The 27,012-nt window shown below is 44.8% G+C and overlaps 1 protein-coding gene across 12 annotated transcripts in view; it reads left to right on the top strand.

Annotated features, from left to right (window-relative positions):
• Positions 1 to 11,305, top strand: part of TACC1 (transforming acidic coiled-coil containing protein 1) — a 112,853-nt gene extending 101,548 nt beyond the window's left edge. For 11 of the 12 annotated variants that reach the window (XM_073798579.1, XM_073798574.1, XM_019921454.3 and 8 more), the window contains 6 exons: positions 596 to 672; positions 2,040 to 2,083; positions 3,301 to 3,461; positions 4,226 to 4,332; positions 5,216 to 5,336; positions 6,405 to 11,305. In XM_073798579.1, coding sequence (XP_073654680.1) covers positions 596 to 672; positions 2,040 to 2,083; positions 3,301 to 3,461; positions 4,226 to 4,332; positions 5,216 to 5,336; positions 6,405 to 6,473 — 579 coding nt within the window. In that variant the 3' untranslated portion in view covers positions 6,474 to 11,305. Of the gene's footprint in view, positions 1 to 595; positions 673 to 2,039; positions 2,084 to 3,300; positions 3,462 to 4,225; positions 4,333 to 5,123; positions 5,337 to 6,404 lie in introns of those variants that run through there. The other variant, XM_033848719.2, reaches the window with a different exon arrangement.
• Positions 11,306 to 27,012: the final 15,707 nt, after the last annotated feature.

Below are 27,012 nucleotides of genomic sequence, written 5' to 3' on the forward strand. Positions count from 1 at the left end.
GTGTTTCTCTCTGGTTAGCACGAGCCTCCCAAACGCAGCAATATGGGTTCTGGTCCGGCGAGTAAGATCTTGCCAACGGTGAGATGGATGCCTCTGCCCGGAGGAACGTCGGGGCCCTATTCTGACCCAATCCGAAATCTCTGCAGAATGAGACTGTCCGGCCGAGCCAACGTCCCCCGCTCTGATTTGGTGGCAGTTTCATTTCTCAGCCTAGTTAAATTGGTGCTGTGGCGTCGCCCTTGGTTAAGATGAGTCTCTGCCAGACAGATGGCTCAGCTGTTGGCGTCCTGACCCAGCAGGGTTCTGGGCCGATAGCCAGACCCCGGACCGAGCTGGAGATGGTAATAACCACTTGCAGCTTTCCTGGGAGAGGTTCTGGTCACCTTCGTCCCGGTGACCACGTTCCAGCATCCTCTGCAGCCGAGAGCATCTCCCCAGTGTCGTGAGCATTAGACACAGATGGTGAGGGTTTTTTTATTCCTAATGTAGATTGACTGCCTTCAGATGGACCTGGTTGTGTGTTGTTTTCAGGCTCTAGTCTTAAATTCAAGACATTGAGTAGGTGAAACCAAGCTTTATCTCCACTATAATCTAGATAATCACTAAAGAGATGGAGGCAAGCGAATGGAAGAAAAAATACGAAGAAACACGACAAGAAGTCTTGGAGATGAGGTTAGACTGGAGGTCTGGGGGAGGGGTGGGTACCTTTATGCATTTTTAGATTTAATACAGAGGAAGTGATGACAGTATTTGCTTACACAGAACCAGCTGTTGAGAACTCCAGGGCTTTGCTCTTTGCACCTTGGTTTGTGACTGATGGTGTCATTTCCTGAGGATTGCCGACCAGTTATTGTATTCAAATGCTGTAGCTCATTTTGGGTTGTTCAGAACATTGCAAATAAGCAGAACCCACATAATTCTTGTCTTTTGAAAAGACCAATTTGTGCAAAAATATCCATCTGATATTTGATATAATAACAGAAATACAGAGATTCATTGACCTACTCAATTACGGAAACACTATAATTTCTAAAACGAATTATACGTGGTAGCTTCAGATTTCACAGCCGCGGAATAGATTATAAAAAGCATGTTAACAGGAAACAAAACTGACTTTACGCTGAAATCTTTTTATTTTTGCTGCTCACTCCCTAGAGTTAGGAGCTGTGAAATAACCAAAGATGGCATCAAAGACTGGGGCGCATAACTAATGTATAAACTGCAGTCGGCACTTGAATGACTAAGAAGCATTTTAAATATGTCCACTCTAATTTGTGGCTCTTGTATTATTTGGTTTTTTGAGCATTTACCGGGTGTAAGTCCCTGTGCTGGCATGGTGGGGAGGACGGCACGGCCCCTGACCTTGGGGAGCTTACAGCAGCCATCGTAAGAACTTGGATGCCGGGTCAGCGTGATGGGCGCCACCCGTGAGGGGCAGGGGAGTGGTCACTTCTCACGATGGGGGATGAGGTCACAGGGAGGGGCACCCGTCACGGGGCAGGATCAGGAAAGCACTGCACTTCCCTAAAAGAAAGGTTAACACGACGTGGCAATCTTTAAATCTCTTTGGATAACTAAAGTACTTCTGGAATTAGGACAATCAAATAAAACCCGGATCTGAATCAGAGGGGACCCACCACCTGTAAGAGTGGTTTGGGGCCAGGGGAAGCCTGAACTCAGGTCAGGTGTCTCAGGAAGAGCCCCAAGAATGTCATTAACTTATTTTGTAAAAGATTCCCTTCTCTAAGCAGAATTCACGTACTGCCTTGGGGTCATTCACGCAAGTGCAAAGAAAAGGTGGAGGCAGTTGTTTCTGTAAATAGAACAAAAACCTGGTTAAACAAAATCTCAAGAAAAACCTTTCTGAACATTAACAAATCTTAGTTTAAGCGTCAAAAAAGGAGAGCCCCAAAGCAGGTAACTGGGTTATGTAAGTTTGTCAGTACATGTTAACGTGTTTAATTGTTTGGGGCAGCGTTTCTCCAACTTCCATTGTTAATGAAATTCTCTTCTGATAAGAGTTTGTTTGTTTGTTTAAGGAAAATTGTGGCTGAGTATGAGAAGACCATTGCCCAAATGATTGGTAAGGAAGTTTTTTTCTAGGGTACGAGCCATGGGATCCAAAGGTGATCTTCAAATCAGAATATAAGCGTCAGTTTGTCCATCCCGGAGATACAAGCGATTCTTGTTATTTGCAGTAGTTGATGAAGTTGCCCAAACACTGAATTAGCCGATACTGAATCATTGATCCTCAGGAAAGCTTGCCTTATGGGTGTTTCTGTCTGAAGACACCTTATTTAAGGTATACTGTTGACGCATTAACATTGAGCTTACGGCCAGTTCATGCCAGTTCATGCCAGGACAGAGCTCATCTCACACGTGTTTTCCCTCTAAGACACCTCCAGCCCTGTGGCTCTTAGGACACGAGACAGCCCTGCGGTCTAGGCTTGGGGCCCATTTCAAAATCCCCAACAGGAAGCACAAAAATGCCAAAAACGTGGCCCTAAGTAGACTGAAAAGGACACTTGTTTGCAGCATGAAACGAGGCAGAGCGTCACCTTGTCCGGCTTCAGCCGAGAACGTGCCCGGCAGGTGACTCCAGTTCTCTGCCGTTCCACGCGTGTCCCCGAACGGCCGGGGGCGCACCACACATACTGATCTGGGGGCTACACGTAGAAATAGCGAGCAGGGAACCTGCAGATAATGGGAATCACTGTCGTTAGGTTCCTTTTAGAGGACAGCAGACACTCGAGTTCCAGCACCAGGGTGGGCGGCCTCACCTCGTCCTTCGTACCCCCGGGGGGACGTCCCTGCTCTATGCGGCGGCCCCACTCCGCTGCAGGTGGTGCTTTCCCTGCGCCAGACCCATCGATGCCTTTAGAAAAGGACAGCGCTTCACCCTCCTGCACTGCATTTAGAATCTCTTGTAGCCTCTGTTGTAAGGACCGACTCCCTAAGTCAGTCAGGTCTTCCTGCATTAACTTAGGCGGCGAGATGATATTTTCTGCCGTCCGCGTCACCTGACGCCTGGGTAGACGCACGGCTCACGCCCTCAGCTCCTCTGGGTCTCCACTCCCATCCCTCCTCTGGCAGAGACTGCTCACCCCTCTTTCCCGGCTGTGTTTCCCCGCCCCGACCTGTCACCATGTCTCCCCCGCCAGAAAGTCAGTCCTTGAGGGTGGAACCTTTGTTACCTTACCTGCTGGGTTCCCCGACCCAGCGTACTGCCTGGTGGCTCGGGAGGGCGGCTGTGCGCTGTGTGTTGAGAGAACGTGCGTTGCTTCTGATCATGACTCACAGAAGATGAACAGAGGACGAGTATGACCTCTCAGAAGAGCTTCCAGCAGCTGACCATGGAGAAGGAGCAGGCCCTGGCCGACCTAAACTCGGTGGAAAGGTCCCTCTCCGACCTGTTCAGGAGATACGAGAACCTGAAAGGCGTCCTGGAAGGGTTCAAGAAGGTAGCCCGTCCTTTGCCTTCTGCCTCCCTGGTGGTGTGTCTTCTTGATAATGGGTCTTCAAACGCACCTGCCAGAGGTGCAGGTGGCCTAGAAACAGGGAATCGGGGCCCCTGGGTGGCGTGTCTTGGTCATTCCTCCCCTGGGTCAGGTCAGGAAGCCTTGGACACCACCAGAGTGTGGCACGGAGTGTAAGAACCGTGGGACCCTCCGACTTAGGAGAATTCTAGAAATGTTCTTTTTGATTATTCACCAATTTAATGTTAGTAAAAGTAAAAGGGAGTCAAGCCATAGCACTGAAAAATACAGGCTGCATATTCTGGAAGAAAGTAGGTGTAAAGTTTCAAATTTACTGTAAGTGGGCATATTGATTTGATCTGGTTGTACACCATCACTAAGACACATTTATAGCAGTGAACAGTCTTTTTTTTTTCTCATATTAACCATAAAAATGACTGTCCGGTTTGTCTAAAATGGGGATCAGATTGCCCTTCAGTTTTGAATATCTGCCCTTCCTAAAGCAGGTGTGTCAGTGTAACTTACTGTATGACTTGAAAGTTAATACATGAAGTTATCTACAGTTTCTTCAGTGAGAATTATTTGTGCCTGTTTCAAACTACCATGGAGTCTTATTTGGAGGCATCTGAATGTATTAGGTTTTTTCATTTTTTTTTTTTTTAATGAAAACCCTGATATGTGGCATGTTACTAGTAGAAGGAAAACAAAATGACTTGTGTCTTTCATTTTAAATTGTCACTTGGGAACAGAATGAAGAAGCCTTGAAAAAATGTGCTCAGGATTACTTAGCCAGAGTTAAACAAGAGGAGCAGCGGTACCAGGCCCTGAAAGTCCACGCGGAGGAAAAACTGGACAAGTAAGAGCTTGTGCATGAGAATTTCACTTTTCGTGATGTTGTGGGAAGATGGACAGATGAGAAAAAAAAAATCACTACTTTGCAATTCCAGGTTGCACTTGTGTGTACCTGGGTGTCTTATTTAGTTTTTTGAATAGGTGGACTCTTCACAAGGTTCAGACATTAAAAAGAATAAAAAAATACAGTTTCTCCCTCCCACTCTCTCCCCCTCCCAATGGGTTCACACCTCTTTCCTCACCCCAGGAAATCATTCTTTTATCCTTCCAGACATCCTTTTCCCCCTTCTTTCCCCCCCACCCCAGCTGTATTGAGCTATAATTGACCTAAGACATTGTGTAAGTTTAAGGTGTACAACACTGATTTGATACATTTACATACGTATCACCATAGAGGTAGCTAATGCGCCATCATGTCACATAATTACCATTTTTTTAATGTGAGAATCTCCTTTTTTAATGGAGATTTTTAATTAATAAAGTTGCTTGTAGGTCTGTGTTTCATAGATGCCAGTGGTTAGTATCCTGACTCATTGGCTGTGTTAATCCACAGAGATCCTACCCGTTGTTGTACTGGGTTAAAAAAAGTCTAAGATTGTTGTAGAAACTGTCACGTGATTCTGTTTTCTGGTGGCATGTGAATGTTGAAGGGTCCCGTGTGCCTTTAAGGTCGATTCTGCCATTGGTTTGCATCATGGAAATCTCCTTAGCAGTTGTGTGTAAATTGAATTTTTATAAATTAAAATTGAATTATATAGCTCACCAATTCCTCTTTTTCCTCTATGGTGGAGTCAGTTCTCCTAGGTGTCAGCGGTTAGCATCCCGATGATCGTGAGCCGCGACTGATGACAAACCATGTGCTTTTTGTCCCTTCGTTCCATAAACAGAGCCAATGAGGAGATTGCTCAGGTTCGAACAAAAGCAAAGGCTGAGAGCGCCGCTCTCCACGCGGGGCTCCGGAAAGAGCAGATGAAGGTGGAGTCCCTGGAAAGGGCCCTTCAGCAGAAGGTAAGAGGGGACCCACCGAGACCTTTGTTTTTCCTCCTCGGCTGCAGCTCCCGTGTCGTCCGGATGAAAGGGGCTTATCTCTGCGCAGACGCTTCAATCCAGCTCCTTTGGGAAGTGACTCAGGTGGCAACAGATACTCCCAGGTGTATTAGTGGGACCTGGCCACAGGCAGGGTACAGAGAGGAGGTTGCATTAACTGAAGCTCAAAGGACCAAACGCTGAGGCTCCGAAGCTACCTATTTTCTCTTTCCGTTTTGTTTTTTTCTGTAATATAATATGTGAAGCCATCTTCCCCCTTCATCGCAATTTTCCCCTCCAGGGGGACATTGGCAACGTCTGGGGGTATATTTGGTTGTCACGACTGGGAGGTGTTACAGGCATCTAGTGGGTAGAGGCCAGAGATGCTGCTAAACACCCTGTGGTGCACAGGATGCGCCCCACACCAAGACTGGCCCTGCCCAGATGTGGTCGAGAAACTCTGCTACGGAAGTAAAAATCAGTGGTGATGACGATCCCCATTCTTTTGCTAATTAGTGACTCTTAGACTTCATTTTCTGTGCCTCTAGTGTTTTTCTTACTGTGCCTCCAATCATGTTGTCAGGCCGGTGGCATCCATTCAGCCAGGGCAGGGGTTTTTATCATGGAGTCTGATAACCCCTAAGACAGTGGCCCCTGAGATACTTAGACTCTGGAATCCCAGGTCCCTGGGGATGCTCATGGACCAAGTGAGGCCCAGATACTTTTTTTTTCTTTTTTTCTTTTTTTACAAATACCCCCAAGTAATTCCTATGATAGCAAGGAAGTTTGACAAACTTCAAGGACAGACTTCAGAGGGCCAGTAATTACCCTTACCCCCTACTCAATATAAGCATAACTTTGTGAACACAAGACCATTTCTCAGGGGAGAAGGTATAGAGCTTTCCTTTCTTTAAAGGGTTTCTGGTGTAGAAAAGTTAAGAACCACTGAGTTGGGATGCCTAGGGAGGAGTACAGCCAGTCTGGGGACTATTTCACTGTGATCCGTTATCTCGGGACACAGACTGCATCATCACATCATTTATCTTTCAGAACCAAGAAATTGAAGAACTGACGAAAATCTGTGACGAGCTGATTGCAAAGCTGGGAAAGACGGACTGAGTTTCCCCTGTTAGCTCAGCAGATCTGCATTTGGCTGCTTCTCTCGTGACCACGATTATCTTGCCTTATCCAGGAATAATTGCCCCTTTGCAGAGAAAAAAAAAAAAAACCACGGAACTTTACAAAAGCACATACCTACCGCTGCCTGTCTCGCTTTGCTGCCGACGCACCCGCCCGGGAGGCGCCGCTGGAGGATTTACTGCGCAGCCGCTGAACGAGTGGCCTGACCGACCCGTCGGGCTCAGTGAGTCGGGCTCAGTGAGACGGGCTGCCCAGTCTGGGCGGGATTCTCTATCTTTGGTTTGTTTTAAAGTCATCTTTACTTTCCCCAGGTGCGTTCAGTGTATGATTTTATGGCTACTATTTGGGACCATATCCTGTCCACCACCTGTCTGGTTTTTTTAAAAATTTATTTCATCGTTTACATTTAATTTTCAATATTAGTGGTTTTATTTGAGGAGATGATTTGGCCTATTGTTACTTCCAGTTGAGTACCCATTTATACACACGCACTCTCTCTCTCACACACACGCATGCATGCACACATGCACGCATATTTATATATGCTGCTGGGTTTTGTTTTAGTTTTTTTCCCTGAAGCATAATCAAATAAGAACTTCTCTACAGAAGGGCATATTTCCATAAATGTAAAACCCTATTTTGAAACAGAGTCCTTTCTCAGAATGCCAACTTCAGAATTTGGGGAGTTGGGGAGGTGAAGCCCCCAGACTCCATGTCTGGCGTGACTCATAACCTCAGACTCAGGTGTCACATAAGGGAGACTGTCGGCCGTAGTGTCCTGTTGCCCCGTATTTCGATGCTCCTCAGCCTGGATGCAGGCGGCCCCTCTGGAGTTAGTCCTCAGGCCCAGGGCATCTACTTTGTGGGATCCCTCACAGCTGGGGTTCGGCAAGTCTGTCCTAGCGCCATCGGTCTCCTCCGCTTCCATTTGTTGCTCCAAGATGACATTTGCTCTCTATTATCTATTTGGAATATGCAAAGGAAGTCTGCTTGTCAAAGGTTTAGATGACCTTATTTAATTAACCCCATTAGCAATCGTAAGGTGAAGCAAAAGTTGGATTTTTCCAAGTGTGATGCATTGTTCTTCAGACTTCTTTTCCCCAAAGGCAAAAAAAAAAAAAAACCTTGCAAACTTAAAGATAGTAGAATTTTCAACCAAATGGGCAGGAAAAATCGTGCAAGCACTCCAAAACTCAGTGCGTTTTGAATATTTTTAAACCAAGGCCATTCGAAGACTGGAGGAGGGGCGTGCAGGGAGCAGATCCCACTCACAAAACCAAATTCCTCAGGCCGTTCCTGGGCTCCATTCAGAGTGGCGGGGCCCTTAACCCCCAACTGGAAATTTCCCGTGTGAACCCCTCCCACTTGATAGGCGAAACCAAATCCACGCAGGTGTTTTAAAGCACTCTTTTGTCTTAATCTGAACACCCTGAGCGTCTTCACGGTGATAACGCATTATCTCCAGTACACGTAAGTTTTCGTACTTTTCTTGTAAAACTACTGCATGACCCAACTTCAGCAATGAATTGTGCCTCGTGGAGACCCGCTCTAGCTCTTTCGAGATGACTTTTTCTTTCGCCGTGTACTGTTCACATGGTTGCAATCTTTAGCTCCAGGGAGGTCAGTAATGTCTTTTAAAGGCAGAAGTCCTGTTTAACCAATATGCATTTCTCACAATTGGTGCTTAGGCTGTATTTTAAAGCCTACCGTCTTAACATTTTGTACAAAGAAAACCAACAACAACAGAAATGATCTGTGTTTGGAGAAGTGATGTGACAATCATTTGGGCCCTGAAAGCAGTCACGGGTTTGACGTGAGTGCCCTGCTACAGCCCTGTCCCTGGAGGAGCAGGTGTCTCCAGGCAGTGTGATTGCGGCCTCTTCCAATCCTCCATGACTAGAGAAACTCATTTTGCGTTTTGCAGAAAGAAACGTTGCTAAACCTTTTTGCTGCTGTGTTTTGGTGACATATCCATGTTTACCTGTTTTGTATTGCTCTGTTTGACGCATGAAAGGCTTAGTATAGGAGTCTCTATTATAAACCTACAGTCCTCTCTTTTAGGCTTCTTGTGTATAAAAAGGGAAAGTAGTTGTGTGTTGAAACAGAGGTGACGACAGTCTTTCCCAAGCACACTGGTGAGAAGAGACCCCTTAAAACTAGACCCTAGGGAGTAAAGTTGCTGCACAAGGAAAACGAAAGGGTCCTTATTCAGTAATAGTTGCCACTGGCCTCTCAGCTATGACCATTACAGGGAAATGGTCTTCCTTCTAATTGAACAGATGGATTTTCTCCAACAAGAAGAAACATGGAGCTTGTCCAGCTGGCAGATCAAGAGAATATACTGGGCAGAAAGAAGTATGTTTGTTTATTTTTTTTAAAACATAAGGGGGAGAAAGAAACTTGTTGTAATCTGGAGAGTAAGAATGTGGCCTAGAATTTTGCTTCAAAACATGGGCGGGGCCAAGTTACTCGTAAGCTAGACAGTAATACTCCCCGTGACAAACATGAAGGGAAAATGAGAGGAAGCCACTGGCCTGGACGGTGGTTTGGGAACACGAGTGGTCTTGTTGAGGCTCTGGATCCAGAGCCATATCCTGAGTTTTTCATTTTGCCAAAGTATAGATGGATAGTCTTTACCTAAAAGTGTTTTAATTGGAGGATCTATTGGAAGACAGACTGCACAGTTTGTCACTTGGTTGGCTAGTCATTTACAGTCAGACCTCCCCAAATTTACTTTATTTGGAGACACTCCTGGAAGCCAGCGACCTGCCCAGACCTTCTGTGAAACCGTCCTGGAAACACCGAGAAGCCCAGTTTGCTTGCGTGGCTTCTAGCATCTTCAGACCTAGTCCAGATTAGGAAGTGTAGAAGCTCGTGATGGTGAAGAACTCTGAGGACCTGGCAGCCTTCCAAGCTGATCTGGAGTCCAAGGGAAGATTTACCTTTCGTTTTGGAGGATGGCTCAAGTTGAATCTTCTTTCCAGCCAGTTACCTTTTTTTACCTGTCCCACACTTTCTGCAACTCTCACACAAATACTTAGATACTTTAGTACCGGGCCTTGGATTCTTACTGACTGATTATAATCCAGCAGAGTAAACTGCCCCAAATGTCCCTGGGCTGACTCAGTGCAGCCAGAGTGAAGCATTTTACTGAATGTTACTTTATGAAAGCATGTTACTTTCATTTTACTGAAAGGTAACAGAGGACTTGATGGCTCTAAAGCTCAAAATGGAGTTGTGATGAGCAGGCAATGGTGAGTCTGCGTGCACTAAATGGAAATGACTCAGCACGTCCTTTTTTAGTGGAGTAAAATCCCTAAAGCTCCCTTTTGTTTTCCTTTTGGTTTTTTGCTGCAGTTGGTAGCCATCTCATGAATTGTCCACGACCGGTGTCTCTCTTTGTAGTTTTGTGACCATGCAGGCTTGCTCTCGGACTTGGGTGGTTTCTTACTTTATCCTCTTGTTGGAAAGAGAGAAACTAGGTGTTTGAAGGACTAAATGATTCAAGCAAAGTGTTTTAGAGTAAAGATGTATATATTCTGAAGAATTTAAAAGATAGATTATTATTTGCTTGTTAAAGAACAAATAACAGTCTGGGAATCCCAGAATGTCAAGCCAAAAGTCTATAGGGTCATCTTCTTCAAAGATTTTCATAAAGAAGTATTTTAAGGAGACTTCTGTCTAAAAAGGTTTGACTGGCCTCCAGATTCCAGTGATTTGAAGAAAGCATCTTATCACTCAAACCTTGAGTCTCCCATGTAGTAAAGGCAAAGGAATGGTCATGATAGATCCTTCTGTCTAAGGATCTCCTCTGGAAGATTGTATGAACCACAATTTCCAGCGAAGACCCACCCCCTAGTGCCCAGAGCTAGCATTCTGGAGACTAAAGATTGCACTTTCCATAGTTTTTTCATCCAAATGCAATCCCATTTCTGTGCCTCTTAGCATGCAGTTAGATTTGGACAAGCAAGATTCCTAAGGAATGACTTTATTAACTATAATATGGTTACAGCTACTACATATATATACACACATATATATACACACTCTCGTTATAGTTGTACTATGGAGATGTCGCGTGCAATGCTGGCCTGTGACGGTCCGTCTAGCGCCCTGACTCAGCCGGCGGAGACCAGGGCTGGTGCTGAGGTGTGGTCTGAACCTTCCCCGTATCCATTCATCACTTTAGAACCTTGAAGATGCCACTTTCTGTCCCTCTGCCTTTTAGCGGCATCTGAAATCTGCTCCACAGAGAATCTCCCAGTCACGTTGTTAACTGATGCTCTGTGAATAATTTCCAAGGGGACATATAAAAATACGAGCTCCAAAGCCAGCCCCCGACCCAGCGCAGGAAGGTCTGCAGATTTCACACGCTCAGCCTCAGGCTTGGTCCTTCCCACCCAGCGAGCCAGGATCCAGGCATTTCTTTGAAACCTCAGAGGTAGCAGCAACCTTTTCAGTGTCGCTTTTAGCAAGTGTGTGTTTGCCAATAGATACCCCTGTGTACTAACGTGCCAACAAGTAAATGTTAATTAATTGCACATCTGCTTCCACTGTGTCCCCACGGGTGCCACAAAGTGTGTGAGGAGCCTCGTCCAGAGGAATCTAACGCTGCATTGACTACTGCTATCAGGATTGTGTTGTGTGGAATAAATCATCTACATAAATTTTATATGCACAAGTAATTTCCCTTTTATATGTCAGGTAAATATTTGTAAAAGTTATACTCACACAAATGAAATTATTATAATGATTACTAATATATTTTTTCCATGTTTCATTGCCTGAATAAAAACTGTTTATCACTGTTAGATGTGGCTGTGTGGAGACATTTTTTTTCCTGGTTATAAGTCACAATCCCCAATTGTGAAAATTCATGACAGCTTCACTTTCATGGGCTCCATATTTCAGTCTAAAAATACAAAAGATGACATTTTCGCTACATTCATTTTGTGGGATTTTATGCATTTGGTTAGGTGTGTAATTGAAAACAAAACAAACTTTGGAATTCAGACCTTGCCACATAAATTTCCATGCCTCTGCATCTGTGCAAACAAAGTATTTAATTGGGTGCATCTTGGTTTTGCTTAACAGACTGCCTGTCTGCCTTGGCATATTTCAAGTCGTAAGAACCTCAGTCACCCCAAACTTTACGACTCTTGAAGGACACATGATTAGCCAGAACTGTGTAAACATCGCAGCGCGGCCACAAAACATAGTTGACGTTTTATGTTTCTTCTAGATTAATACCAGGAAAAATTTTTTCAGTACTAACCAGGCCAACTCTCCACTTAAGGGATAGGAGACTGGTCAGGAAATGTCATGCGTTTTATTACAGGAAAAGATAAATTAAGAGGCCAGTTAAGGCTCTATTTACAACTTAGGTGAGGATCCATTAAGGAAAATAAGAGCACTGTTAACTTTCTTACTGTTTCCTACATCGTAAGACATGGCAGCCTCTAAAGTTCTTAAAAAGAGTGTTTCCCGGGGCTTCCCTGGTGGCGCAGTGGTTGAGAGTCCGCCTGCCGTTGCGGGGGACACGGATTCGTGCCCCGGTCCGGGAAGATCCCACATGATGCGGAGCGGCTGGGCCCTTGAGCCATGGCCACTGAGCCTGCACGTCCGGAGCCTGTGCTCCGCAGCGGGAGAGGCCACAGCGGTGAGAGGCACGCATACCGCAAAAAAAAAAAAAAAAGTGTTTCCCACTAGTGAGCCCACTGAACTGCCTGGAGGGAATCCTGCAAAATGACCAAAGGAGGCGGCACAGCATTTAATAAATTAATAAATACATAATAAATGTAAATTAAGAGAAAATACAGCAGGAAATAGAGTGCATTGCACAAATGAAGGATAAGTATTGCTTCATGAAGTTTGTTTTGGATATAAGTGAATGTGAGCTAGGTGATGAAGAAAAATTAATTTCTTGCTGTGGCTAGTGGTCAAAGCAAGAAAAACTTGGTCTAGTCAACAGAAGTCACTTTGCAATGGAAGACACTGGGGCCCAGAGAGAGCAGTGGTGTGGCCAAGATCACAGAGCTCGAATATTAGTAACATTGTTGCCCTCACTCAAAATGGGCAACAGAACTAATTGCCTCTTAGTAGTCCTTTTGGAACTCTTCAAATCCAAGTTCTCCCAGGTTTGGGTAGTATATTTATATCAATTTCTAAGTCTGTAGGCATTTAAGGACCAAAACCAAAGACCTTTTTTCTACATTGATTCATTCATTCATTTACCAAATACTGCATTTGCAGAGTTAAAGTGAACATACAGAAGTTTCTGAGGCTAGTTATATAAAGAGAAATGTTTTGAAGTTTCACTGAAACTTCATTTCAATATAAACAATATGCTAATTAAAACTATGCATGTGAACCCAGGTCTCTTTGATCTCAAATCCCACTCTTCTTAAGGCCAGTATGTGCTGGGCATACATTGGAAAATCGTCCTCAACAGGGCCAAGGATGAACAACTTTTTATTCACTAAATGAATTTTCATGCTCTTTTCTCATCTCAAGTGGGAATATTTAAGTGGATGTCAGAGAAGCCATTGCATAATCATGTCACCAAAGTTTAACAGTGTTAGGAACAGGAAACCTAGTCAAAGATGCATAATTTGTTACTGTACTGGAAAGGCACAGGAAGGGAAATCAAAGCTCCAGTTCTCATTTTTTCCATCCTTGTTTGCGGAACAAGCTTTGGCATGAAGGCTGAGATGCGGTTTCTAGTCCCAGCTTTTGTCAACTGCCTTGGACAGGCCTTTAACACCCTCATTTGGACTGAGGATGCTAGAAGGCCCTTTCCTGTGATTTGCGATTTCACAAGTCTGCCTAAAGTGCTAACTATAAGGCAACAGTCCCCGAGTTTTTCTTTCAAAATCATTCTGAGAACGCCTGTTGTGAGATGTTCTGACAGTAGTGGACTTGCCACAAGATGGTGGGTCCACAGGACTTTTTGCTGCGTCCACTGTGGCTACAGCATTTAGAAAAGTGAACGCCAGCCCACGTTACCCAGGAAGGGAAGAGGCCTGGGCCCAAGCCCTACACCCACATCCAAGTCCATGCTCTCCTTTTCTCTGACGACTGCAGCTCTCTGGACCTCAGTCTTGTCCTCAGGATGGAGAAGCTGGGTTTATCCTGAGGCCTCTCCCAAGAAGTGAGAGTGTCATGTTCCTGGGCCCTTTCCAGATACTTGGACAGCAATACCGTAGACATGAATATCGCTTCCGCAAGACTTAAGGCAAGCTGTTAAAAGAGATAGCTTGTGTGCAAGGGAGAAGAGGGTCGGGGGGAATGCCAGCTCCTGGAGTAGAAGGGGAAGTTGCTTCTAAAAGGGAGGGTTTGGGGGCTTCCCTAGTGGCACAGTGGTTAAGAATTGACTGCCAATGCAGGGGACACGGGTTAGATCCCTGGTCCGGGAAGATCCCACATGCTGTAGAGCAACTACGCCCGTGTGCCACAACTACTGAGCCTGTGCTCTAGAGCCCGTGAGCCGCAACTACTGAAGCCCACGCGCCTAGATCCCATGCTCCACAACAAGAGAAGCCACGGCAGTGAGAAGCCTGTGCGCTGCAACGAAGACCCAACGCAGCCAAAAATAAATAATAAGTAAAATAATTCAAAAATAAATAAGTAAATTTTTAAAAAAATAAAGGCGGGTTTGTCTCATGATCACTGATCATTTCTATTGATAGAAATCGTCAGACTTCTTTAATCAGCTTCAGGTGTCTCCATGGTGGCTGTCAGGAATAGGGACGACTTCTGTAAGGGGAAAGAAACGCAATGAGAATTTTCTGCAAGAAAGCACCAGAACAGATAAGGTTAAAATTTATAGTTGAGTTTCTTGTCTTGCGGCAACTAGGTATACTCGTGGGTGTAACAGAGATAAAGTTAATCTTTTATTCCTGTGAGCCTGGTTTTTGTCTCTGGGACTCGGGCCCCCAGGACCTTTGTTCTTTAGCTTCCAAAGCCTGTCTTGCCCAAGGCCGTTCCCTGGTCCTTTTCCAAAATGGCTGTGCTCTTGTCCTCCTGTCTCAATTACAGCTGCTGTACCCACCACTCAACATTTCCCCACTAATGTGCCCGCAGACCCTGTAGCTCAGTTGCACGCCCCATGAAGCTGGCCACCCTGCATTGCCTGCATGCCTGAGAATAAGCTGACAAAACATGTCGAAGTCTTAAGATGTGCGAACTCATAATCACAGATATTCCGGAATTCCCTGGATGTCCAGTGGGACTCTATGCTTCCACTGCAGGGGGCACTGGTTTGATCCCTGGTTGGGGAACTGAGATCCTGCATGCTGTGCAGCATGGCCAAAAAAATAAAAAATTTAAAAAAGCAAATATTCAAACATAAGACACTCTGTGGATTCAAAAAGGCATTTTTGTTCTAGGCACCAAAAATGACAGCACAATGAGTGACTCTGATGCATTCAGGCATAATCATAATATTTTACTAAAATCTTTGAGTCCAGACAGAGCAGTCCAGACCTCGTGGTGATGTGCTGTGATGTGCCTTCTATTGCACTGAAAAACGGGCACCGAAAATTTGTCTCTTATGAAATCCTGATTTTTTTCCTGACAAATTTTTTTTTCTTTCTCCCTTTCAATTGATCTTTGTAACATCAACAATTTTTGGCAAAAATAAGATGTCTAAATTACAGTTTTGGGAATTCCCTGGCAGTCCAGTCGTTAAGACTCTGTGCTCTCACTGCTGTGGGCCCAGTTTCAATCCCTGGTCAGGGAACTAAGATCCCACAAGCCTCGAGGTGGGGCAAAACAAAAAAGAAGGAAAGAAAATAATAAAATAAAATATGGTTTTATTTCCTGCATCAGTTTCCAGTGCAAATGTGTGTGAATGGTCACTGGGGGGCCCCAATCCCACAGGCTTACAGTCAGCCTTTTGGACCATGGTTTTCAAACTGCAGGTCAAAACCCACTTTAGGGGGCTTCCCTGGTGGTGCAGTGGTTGAGAGTCCGCCTGCCGATGCAGGGGACACGGGTTCGTGCCCCGGTCCGGGAAGATCCCACATGCCGCGGGGCGGCTGCGCCCGGGAGCCATGGCCGCTGAGCCTGCGCTCCGCAACGGGAGAGGCCACAACAGTGAGAGGCCCGTGTACCGCAAAAAAGAAAACCACACACAAAAAAACCCCCACTTTAGAGGATGTGGATGCGAAGAGAACAGAAAAGAGCATTTGTAAGAGTAAATAGTAACGGAAAGTATTGTTTTGTGGAACTTTCATTTCACTTACATGCATATGTGTATACCGGGTTGCAATTTTAAATGTATTAGGCTGGGGGCCTGAAAAGTGCCCCCAGAAAATGTTTTTTAAGTTTGAAAGCCACTAACTTTAGGTTATGGGGACAAGAGGGGTTGCTGAATCAGTAGAGGGTTTTATGGGAGGAAAAAATAACTTCCGTTTGCAGTATCCATCTTTTTTATAGTATGCTAGAGTTCCAACATTTAGTAACCGGCAGCCACAGTTTATTAACTTAAAGAAACGAAAACTTCAGTACATGAAGCTGCATTCAGGAAATAGGACATAATAAACATTCCTTTCTAATGCTCAGTTGAGAGGGAAAGAAAAAAAGAGGAAGTCAGCGGGGGAGCATATGAAGAATAAAATCCTCTGAACCTAAAACTGCTCTAAAAAATAAAGTGTTTTCAAAAATAAATAAAAGCGTAAGTCTTCTTTCCTTCCCCAAACTCTTCCCCTCTGTGGCAGCAGAGGGCGAGCTACTTGGGTTCACAAGCCCCATTTCTGTTTTGTGACAGCTGCTTAAAAAAACGAACCTGACTTACATCTGAAAAAATGAAGCCTCCTCTGTTAGAAGCAAGAATTCTCCTTGATTGTACTTAACTCTCTTTGCACCGTTCAGTTCTAAATGATGAATGTTTGTATCTGCAGCCACCAAGATCTCATGAAAACCTTCACTAGATGGGGGCGATTTTCTATGGCCACATATGCCATTCTTCAGCTCAGTAACCACAAGCCGTTCATCCTCGTGTATGAGGTAAGTGACTAAGTCCCCAGGTGACCTCGAATTTGCAGAAGGGTGATAAAAGTTTGAAGTTGAATCCGAGCGTTTGAATCAAGGACATAAACGTAAGGAGAAAACAGGAAGGTTCACCACAAGGTCACTCGGGTAGAAATCAGAGAATTCCAGAGGTCTGGGAAAATAATCAGTCAGTCGGAATATTTGTTGAAATAACCACAGGCTTCTCTAAACATTTTAAACTTATTTTGGAATAATTTCAGATGTACAGGAAAGTGGCAAGTCAGCACTCCCCCCCCCACCCCTTTTACAAGCATCATTGTACGTGTGTGGTAAGTTGCACAAAGGGAAAAGAAAGGACCGTGAGCTCCTCACCCCATCTTAGAAACAAGCATCACTGTGGTTAACACTAAGCAGTGGTATCATGGGTGATCTCTTTCCCAGTAAGATGTAGCACTCTAAATTCCTTTTTTTTTTTTGGCGGTATGCGGGCCTCTCACTGCTGTGGCCTCTCCCGCTGCGGAGCACAGGCTCCGGACGCGCAGGCCCAGCGGCCATGGCTCACGGGCCCAGCCGCTCCGCGGCATGTGGGATCTTCCCGGACCCGGGGCACGAACCCGTGTCCCCTGCATCGGCAGGTGGACTCTCAACCACTGCGCCACCGGGGAAAACCATCACTCTAAATTCTTTAAAGCTGCAAATAGATATGTGATCATTCATCTTAGATGAAAGAAAGGCCCCCTTCCTTTCCCTGCCTGCATCTTCTATGCAAAGAGCCAGAGTCAACTGGAAGAAGAGAGCTTGGCTGAAGGCCTGGCCTGATAACGGGGCTCTGGACAGTCACTGTGATGCGTGGACCTCCTTCCTCACCAGAACTTGGGACTTGCTCTATGACTCTCTGCTCTTTTAAAAACCGTATAGGTCTTTAGCCATCCTATCATTTTCTTTTATTTTTTCAAAATAAATTTATTTATTTATTTATTTTTGGCCGCACAGACTTTCTCTAGTTGCAGCGACCGGGGGCTACTCTTCGTTGCGGTGTGTGGGCTTCTCATTGCAGTGGCTTCTCTTGTCGCAGAGCACGGGCTCTAGGCACGTGGGCTTCAGTCGTTGTGGCACACGGGCTTCAGTAGTTGTGACTCGCTGGCTCTAGAGCGCAGGCTCAGTAGTTGTGGCGCACGGGCTTTGTTGCTCTGTGGCACGTGGGATCTTCCTGGACCAGGGTTCGAACCCGTGTCCCCTCATTGGCAGACGGATTCTTAGCGACTGTGCCACCGCCACCAGGGAAGCCCTATTCTATCATTTTTAATGTGTCTTTACAGAGGAAGACAAATATCATGTGATATCACTTATATGTGGAATCTAAAAATATGATACAAATGAACTTATTTACAAAACAGAAACAGGCTCACAGACATAGAAAACAAACTTATGGTTACTAAAGGGGAAGGGGGGAGGGATAAATTGGGAATTTGGGATTAACATATACACACTACTGTATAAAATTAACATATACACACTACTGTATAAAATTAACATATACACACTACTGTATATAAAGGATCTACTGTAAAGTACAGGGAAGTATATTCAATATCTTGTAGTAACCTATAATGGAAAAGAATCTGAAAAAGGATACACACACACACACACACACACACACACACACACACATATATAAAAAACTGAATTGGGCTTCCCTGGTGCCCGCAGTGGTTGAGAGTCCGTCTGCCGATGCAGGGGACACAGGTTCGTGCCCCGGTCCGGGAGGATCCCACATGCCGTGGAGCGGCTGGGCCCGTGAGCCATGGCCGCTGAGCCTGCGCGTCCGAAGCCTGTGCTCCGCAACGGGAGAGGCCACAACAGTGAGAGGCCCGCGTACCACAAAAAACAAACAAGCAAAAAAACCTGAATCACTTTGCTGTACACCTGAAACACTGTAAATCAACTATACTTCAGTTTTTAAATTTTTTAAAATTTACTTTTAAACAATAAATTTAAAATTTAAGAACGTTTTAATTAATTAATTTTAAAATTAATTAATTAAAAAAATAAATGTACCTTTAAAACGAGCTCTCTTCCAATTTCTGTTCAGTCTTCCCTTCGTATTCCAGAGCTGTTCTCCTAATGCATTTGGTCATAGCCCTGCATTGAGAAACGCTGCTCTTTATGGGATTCCTATTTGAAAGTTCACCCTCCACATTAACAACTGTCTGAGCCCTGAATGAAATCAGAGGCACAAGAAAAGAAATAGAATTATGAACCCTAAGCAAAAATACAGCCGTACCTTTGTGCGGGTAACTTCGGTAACTGTGTTCAGGAGGAGAGGGTTCACTGGGCTGGGGGCAAATGCCTTTGCTGGTCTGGGAGACAGTACACGGGGGCATTGGGGGTGCACACCAGGAGGCCAAGCCGGCAGCATCTGGAGGCTGCAGCTGGAGCCTATTCAGTTTCGTAGGTGGATCCAATTCTGGGCCTCTGTGTTTTTGGACACTGTTATGCCAGTTTCCTAACTCTGGAGAATTCCTAAATCTGGTCTATGAAATTGACCAGTGGTGATATAATATAGTCCGACAAGTTCTAGCTTGCCTGGCGGAGGTATTTGTAATATGATTCAGGTCACGTTTTCTGATCAGCATAGGCTATTTAGACTTATTCATAATTCCATTTTGTCCTGAAAAGGATTTTAAGGCAGACTATAAAATCGTGAGTGTCACTGAAGATTTCAGTTAAGAATGACTATAGGGGACTTCCCTGGTGGCGCAGTGGATAAGAATCCGCCTGCCAATGCAGGGGACACGGGTTCAACCCCTGGTCCAGGAAGATCCCACATGCCGCGGAGCAACTAAGCCCGTGCACCACAACTACTGAGCCTATGCTCTAGAGCCTGTGAGCCACAACTACTGAAGCCCGTGTACCTAGAGCCCGTGCTCCACAACAAGAGAAGCCACCGCAATAAGAAGCCTGCGCACCGCAATGAAGAGTAGACCCTGCTCGCCACAACTAGAGAAAGTCCATGTGCAGCAATGAAGACCCAATGCAGCCAAAAATAAATAAATAAATTTATTTATTTAAAAAAAGAATGATTATGACACAGACGTGGCTGATGCATTTGGGACCAGTCCCTCCCACTCCACCCACAGGACAGCCCTGGCCAGGCCCACCATCCTCCTGTCAAACTACTGATTGAATCTTTCTGAAGCAATTCAGCAGGTTGCTCTCCTAAACTATCTCCCTTTTGCCTTTATGCACGAGCTACTTAATTCCACAAACATTTGAACATCTATTCCACAAGAAGTACTAGATTAAAGGTTATATGAAGAAGACAAAATTCTTGCTCTTAATGGACCCAGCATCCAATTCAAGGGTCAGCAAATCATGGCCTGGGGCCAAATCCGGCCTGTTGCCTGTTTTTGTATGGCCCTCAAGCTAAGAATGGTTTTTACATGTTTAAATGGTTGGAAAAAATCAAAAGACGATTAATATTTCATGTCGTGTGAAAATTATATTAAACTCAAATTTCAGTGCCGGTAAAGTTTCCCTGTAACACCACCCCCATTCATTTATGTAATGTCTGTGCTGCTTCCCCACCAGCACAGCTGAGTTAAGTGGTTGGACAGAGACCTTTTGACTGGCAAAGTCTACATTACTAACCATCTAGTCCTTTACGAAAAAAATTTGCCAAACTCTGTTACACTATTCAACTAATCTATTGACTGCCTACCACGTTCCTTCTTGGCTTTTGGTTTTACTGTTCTCCGTGTTGCAGTTCCTATCCTAATGGACCTTACACTGCAGAAGCAGATGGACATTAACAATTATATCACAGGGTACTGAGTACTGTGGCCTAATAATTAAAATAATCACTAACGCTTAGTGCTTCCGACGTGCCAAGCACTACTCTGAGGGTCGTGTACCTATTAGCCCACTTCATCTTCACAATAACCCTATGAAGTGTTAAGACAATTTTTAGTAAAGCCGCCCAAGAGGCAGCTTCATTTTTTTTTCTAACACATTAAAAACTATTCAGTTTTGTTAATTAACGTATGTTAAGTACACACATAGTCTAAATAAAACCTTTCAGAATCCACTGTATGATCCTCAATCAAAATACAGATTACAAGCATTCAAAAACATTATTGTTGGGCTTCCCTGGTGGCGCAGTGGTTGGGAGTCCGCCTGCCGATGCAGGGGACATGGGTTCGTGCCCCGGTCCGGGAAGATCCCACATGCCGCAGAGCGGCTGGGCCCGTGAGCCATGGCCGCTGAGCCTGCGCGTCCGGAGCCTGTGCTCCGCAACGGGAGAGGCCACAGCAGTGAGAGGCTGCGTACCACAAAAAAACAAACATACAAAAAGCACATTATTGTTTTTCTGATATAAGGATCTGAGAATCGTGATTTCTATGGTTTACAAAACTGAGGCTAATCGTTTAGTAAACGGTTACCTATACTTTTCTTGGATAACTATGACTTTTGTACAGATATATTAAATGAACACATATCAAAGAATGTATTAAACTTATTAATTAATGAGGGAACCAGTAAAATGTTACAAGTGATTCCAAGGAGAACTCAAAGAGCCTAGACTTAGAGAGAGTATAAGGATTTCTGAAATAAAATTAGGAATAGTTGCAAAATAGCTGTAGCCTCAAGGCAATAATCAATTGCATTCTATCTGACACAGACACACTTCTAGGGACAGGGATGATTTTCATCACCATCAGTTTTCTACAATTTACAGAGTTGAAAGGAACTGGAAGGTGAAAGACGCAAATAACAGAGGTGAGGGAGCTGACCTGAGCACTCATGGAACTTTTTTCTGTCTCTCTCTCTCTCTTTCACAATCTTTTTCTGACAGAAGTTAGTACTACAGTGTGTCCATAAAATATATTTTTTATAGATTGAAGATGCCTTGATGACATCATATATATTTACTTATGTTTCCAGACTTCATGGATTATTATTATCCCCCTTTTATAGATGAGGAATCTAGAGAAAGTTATCCTGCCCAAGGACCCACGCTAGCACGTGGCAGAGTCAGGATTACAATCTAGACAGGCTGGCGCAGCGTCTGTGCTCCACACGTGTCAAGAACGATGCTGGTCTGCACCACCTACTCCCTCAGGCAGATCACCTGGGATCTGCACAGTCCCCATAGGGCACTTCCTTCTCTCCCACTGAAGCGACGACTTTATGCCTGGCTTAGTTATCACCTGGGGGTCTCCCTGACACTGCACGATACTATGGACAGGATTGACTTGAATCTCTGTTCCCTGGTTTGTGGAAAGTCCAGCGTCCTCCCCAGATCACCGAGAATTGTACAGAAGTTTCCTTTCTTATGGTGAGCTTGGATCCAGCTTCCTTCCTCCAATGAATTCTGTTTTGTTTGTTTGTTTTAATTGAAGTACAGCTGGTTTACAATGTTGTGTTAATTACTGCTGTACAGCAAAGTAATTCAGTTTTACATATATATACATTCTTTTTTTTAATATTCTTTTCCATTATGGTTTATCATAGTATATTGAATATAGTTCTCTGTGCCATATAGTAGGACCTTGTTGTTTATCCATTCTATGTATAAAAGCTTACATCTGCTAATCCCAACCTCCCACTCCATCCCTCCCCCAACCCCCTCCCCCTTGGAAACCACCAGTCCTTCCTCCAGCGATTTCTTATTTTCACTGTGAATCTAATAGCTGTTTCTATGTCTCTATACTTGCATTGACTCAAATATGTACCTTAACATCTTTTTTTGTTGGGGGGGCTGCGCTGCACAGCATGTAGGATCTTAATTCCCTGACCAGGAATCAAGCCCATGTCCCCTGCAGTGGAAGCGCAGAGTCTTAACCACGGGACCACCAGGGAAGTCCCCCTTAGCATCTTTTAAAAGAAATCTTCACCAAAGAAGTAATAGTAATATAATAATAATGTTATAGAAATCCTGTGTCTGTAGAACAAGTTAACATCACAGGAATGCAATAGCTTGAATTTGAATATTAGACATGCCTGGTAATATCTAGTACCTATTGAGTGCTTATGTGCTAGAGACTACCTATGTATTTATATACACGGTAAACCCCTCCATAGGAAACGCATGGAATCCAAAATTTTCAGTCCCCCAAAATTCAGGATTGGTTAATGAAATGACTGGGGCGAGCTAGCGCCACCTGCTGGCCAGGTGTTCCAGAGGTCCATCTGTGCCCTCTGATTCTATCCTACAGTTGGGTACCATTCACTCAGTCGTGACTGATCACTCTGGCTTAACCTGTCGATGGGGTCAATAACCCATCCTGGGGTTAGCTGGCCCTCCAGCATGGTAGCAGCAACTTCTGAATCTTCCTAGTTAGATGGTGCCAGGGAGATGGGCAGGGAGAACACAGGGGATGAAAGTGTCTTTCTGTCTTCTGAGATTGTGTCGCCCCTGCCCCCAGAGAAAATAAGAACCTGAGCGCTGCACAACGTGGATGTACTTAACACTACTGAACTGTACACTTAAAAATGTTTAAAACAGTAAATTTTATGTTACATATATTTTACCACAATTAAAAAAAAGAAACTTAGCCCAACCCTGGTTGAGAATGGGAGTTGGGCAGAGGATGGACACTAAGTACCAATTCTCTTATATCTAAATTTGCTTTATTACAAAGTGCATCGTGGTGGGTTTCATAGACGGGAGCCTCGGTGACCTAACTCTGGACTCCCCACTTAGAGCCACAATGCACAGACCACACTACCATTCCACCACTTGCTTTACCTATTTCCAACAACAATAACAAACTAAAAAAATATATTTCTTCCTCTTTACTCCGCCCAACTATTCAATAATTCCTCCACTGGATCTGTCTTTTCAGGCTCTGTCCCATCTTTTAAAACCTAAATATTGGGCTTCCCTGGTGGCACAGTGGTTAAGAATCCGCCTGCCAATGCAAGGGACACGGGTTCGAGCCCTGGTCCGGGAAGATCCCACATGCCGTGGAACAACTAAGCCCGTGTGCCACAACTGCTGAGCCTGCACTCTAGAGCCCACGAGCCACAACTACTGAGCCCATGTGCCACAACCACCGAAGCCCGCACGCCTAGAGCCCATGCTCCGCAAGAGAAGCCACCGCAGTGAGAAGCCTGCGCACCCCAACAAAGAGTAGCCCCCGCTCACCACAACTAGAGAAAGTCCACGTGCAGCAATGAAGACCCAATGCAGCCCAAAATAAATAAATAAATGTACTAAAAAAACCCAAATCTTAAATGTCCCCTCAAAGTATTTTCCTAAACAAAAACAACTGCCTCCTTCAGAGGGATTCTTGCAGAGGACTTTAAAAAATATTCTCAGTATTGAAAGATGACCTCGAATCCACTCTAATCTGTATTTTCAAAGCGATCACTTTCAAACTTGAGTGCTCTAAGTATTAATCAGAAATAAATTACTTACGATATTATGCTCCCACCTCCCACCCCTGCTCTAGTGGTTGAGAAGGACTGTTTTTAATTTTCTAATTCTGCACATGTGTTAGATTACAAATCTTTCCTGAGGTTCAGGAGTACTGTTTACGAGCTGTCTCCTCACATCCGGAGCTCCTGACGAATGCTTGCCTGTTGGATGCAGCCAACCAAAGAGACTTCTCTCCCGAGCCTCCTTCCTGGGACTTGGGATGGCAGAGCTTCTCTGGGATTGGCCAAGTGTCTCTTCCTCTGTCCTCCATGGCACTGGTTTATGACCCTTGGCCGAAAATGTTGGCCAAGTTGTGATTTGATAGGAAACAAAACCCAGGAGGAGCCATGATTCAGCCCCCACTGCCCCAAACTTAGAACAGAATGCTTTGTTTCCTAAACCTCCAAACTTATCTGGTCAACCTTCTTGCCTCTTTTTTTTTCTTTTCTTTTCTTTGCAAAAGTGAGACCCAGAAGGGTTACAGCTGCTATTGAACCTCAAGGGACCACCTCAGTTAATTCCTCAGATTAGTACCTCTGGTTTTAATGGTGCAGAAATATCCAAGCTCAGAAAATCAAAGAAGAAAATTGGCCTGGTGAGTCCACATTCACTGGACTTCAAACTCCATAGCCTTGCAAGGGGAGTGTTGAAGTCAGACCTGGGCTGAACAGCTTGAGATGCCAGAGAGGCAAAGGAGGAAAATGACTAAGCAAAAGCTACTCATCATGGAACTTAATGATCAAAGACATCTCACTTTCTGCTGATCAGAAAACATCATAGCCAGAGCGCAGGATCCTTAGAGATGATCTAGTCCCATTTCCTTACTTTGCAGATGTGAGACGTGGGTAGCAAGGGGACCTGTTCAAGGCCACGTGGTAATTCTGTGGCAATGATAGGACCATTAGCAATGATAGGTATTCTTTCCACCCAACCAGCTTACCTTTCCTAACGTATAGAAGAAAAATAAAAGATGTCACTAAGATTTAAAGACAAGTTGCTTGGTTGTTTTTTGTTTGTTTAATTGAAATATAGTTGATTTACAGTATTGTGTTAGTTGAGGAGAAGTGTCTTATTTTGATGAATACATTGTAGTCTACATGAATGGCGCCACTGGAGTTGTGACCAGTCCCTGGGGCTATTCATGGTACCCTGATAAAGAGACGTGTTTTAAAACTGAGAGATAGAGTCTGTATAAGGAAAATTGCACCAAATTAGACAAAGCATTCAACAGTGATGTTGGAAGAAAAGATAGGAGGAGAGGTTACTCTTGTGGGCCTGTTACAAAGAATGATCACATTTGTGGCTGAAGAAGAGGATGTAATTTGCCTGCCTTTCTGGTTGTGACTGCAAGGCTCCCGTCCGTCTCATAATTAGAAAGCTGCTCCCCCTTTGCTTAGACCTGGAGCTAGTCCCCCGGCCTCACGCTAAGCCTGTCTTGTGGGTCCTGAGGCCCCTTCTCAGGGCAGCCCTGGCCTCCACTGGCCACACCTGCATGCACAGTGATGGTTCCCCTTTTTTGACCTGGGCTGGCTTCACTCATCCTAGTGGGTGCAGCTTTGGCTGCGGCCCAGGGGAGGTAACCCTGAGAAATGGAAATTCCAGAAAGTTGGGGAAATATTTTCATAAACAGTAGAATTAGTTTGAATTTGAGAAATGGGGAAGTGGGTGAGTGAGAGCGAGTTGAACTGCGGGTAGTAAAGGGAACAGAAGAGGAATCAGTCTGACTGGCCGCTTGAAAGAAGCTGCCTCAAGATGTGAAAATAATTTGCAGGGGAATGTTTACACAAAAACTAATCTAAAGAAAAAACAACTTACACAACAAAATCGAAATGTCACTTGTTCCCAGAGGGAATGAGCTCAGAAGTTAAAAGGAGGGGGAGCCTCTCCAACAGTTAAATGTATCTTTTTAAAGGCTCCTTTGGGTTTAAATTGGTTCCAGGGAGAACACAGACTCTCATCCCGGGGGAGGTATCTCTGCAGATGCTAAGAGGAGCTGAGAAGCTCTGGGTTCCAAACCCGGGTGGCTGGTGCAAAGGGCAGAGAGGTCAGCCAGAAATATTCTGTCAATGGTGGTTTCAGCCGATAAATTCAGCCAGATTTTGAGATCAAACATTTGGAGCTTAAGAAACTCCCTCCGGGGCTGCTTTTGTTTATCATACTTTCCTGGCCACTGGAGTTCACAGAGAGTGATATCAGAGAGAGAACTTACAAAGTAGGTCCAAGTTTGCAAAGGCACAATCTTAGGAATGGAAAACAGCTATGGGGTCGGTTTCAAAGGGTCACACATAAACCAGAGCGGGCATTCTTACTAAGCGCTGCCTGAACAGTGAGGGAAGTTGAAAATACAGCTGCCCCAATGCAGACGACTAGCTGGGCACCAGAGGAGAGACAGGAACCATGCCTCCTAGTCTAGTTCTTTCATTATAAACTTCATCCTATGGTATAGAAGTCAGCCTCGTAAGTATAAAAGTGCTTCCAAAATGAAGTTGATTCATGTACTAAGTGCAGAAAGAGACAACCGATGTCCTCAGACACTACACAGAATCCAGACCTGGAAGCAACTTGTCACCATCTAAGGCCGTCAAATCAAAAGGGAATCAGGAAGACACTGTCCCCCAACCCAAGAGAAGGGGAGCTTGATCCCCAGGAGGCGTGAACTAAGGGCCTGGGGAGGCCTCTCTTACCGGTGCTGTAATTTCAGGAGGCTCCAACTTCCCCTTTTGCAAAACCTCCGACTTCCTCCCCACTCTACAGGCCAGGGCCTAAAGTTCTACCTCTAGAGCTTCACTTGTTTGCTTCTGAACCCACCTTTGTCACTGTGCTTTAGGTAGACAAAGACTGGAGGAATTAATTTTACTGCAGGTGACTTGAAGGGAGTACGGGTAATTCCACCCTCCCCTCTCTCTAGGTCTCTCCTCAGCTTTACCTGGGAATGCACTCCCCTCCCCACCTCCCCCTTCTTTTGTTGTTTTTCTTCCCCTCCATTGTTCTGTATCAAAAAGTATCCAAAGTAATCACTGAGATCAGTGTGTGGTCTGCTACCCGCTGAGTCTTCAACAATTTCCATTCACTCAACAAATCTTCCCCAAGCGCCTTCTTCAA

This window comes from Tursiops truncatus, chromosome 21 (assembly GCF_011762595.2).
Source record: "Tursiops truncatus isolate mTurTru1 chromosome 21, mTurTru1.mat.Y, whole genome shotgun sequence".
Lineage (NCBI taxonomy): Eukaryota > Metazoa > Chordata > Mammalia > Artiodactyla > Delphinidae > Tursiops > Tursiops truncatus.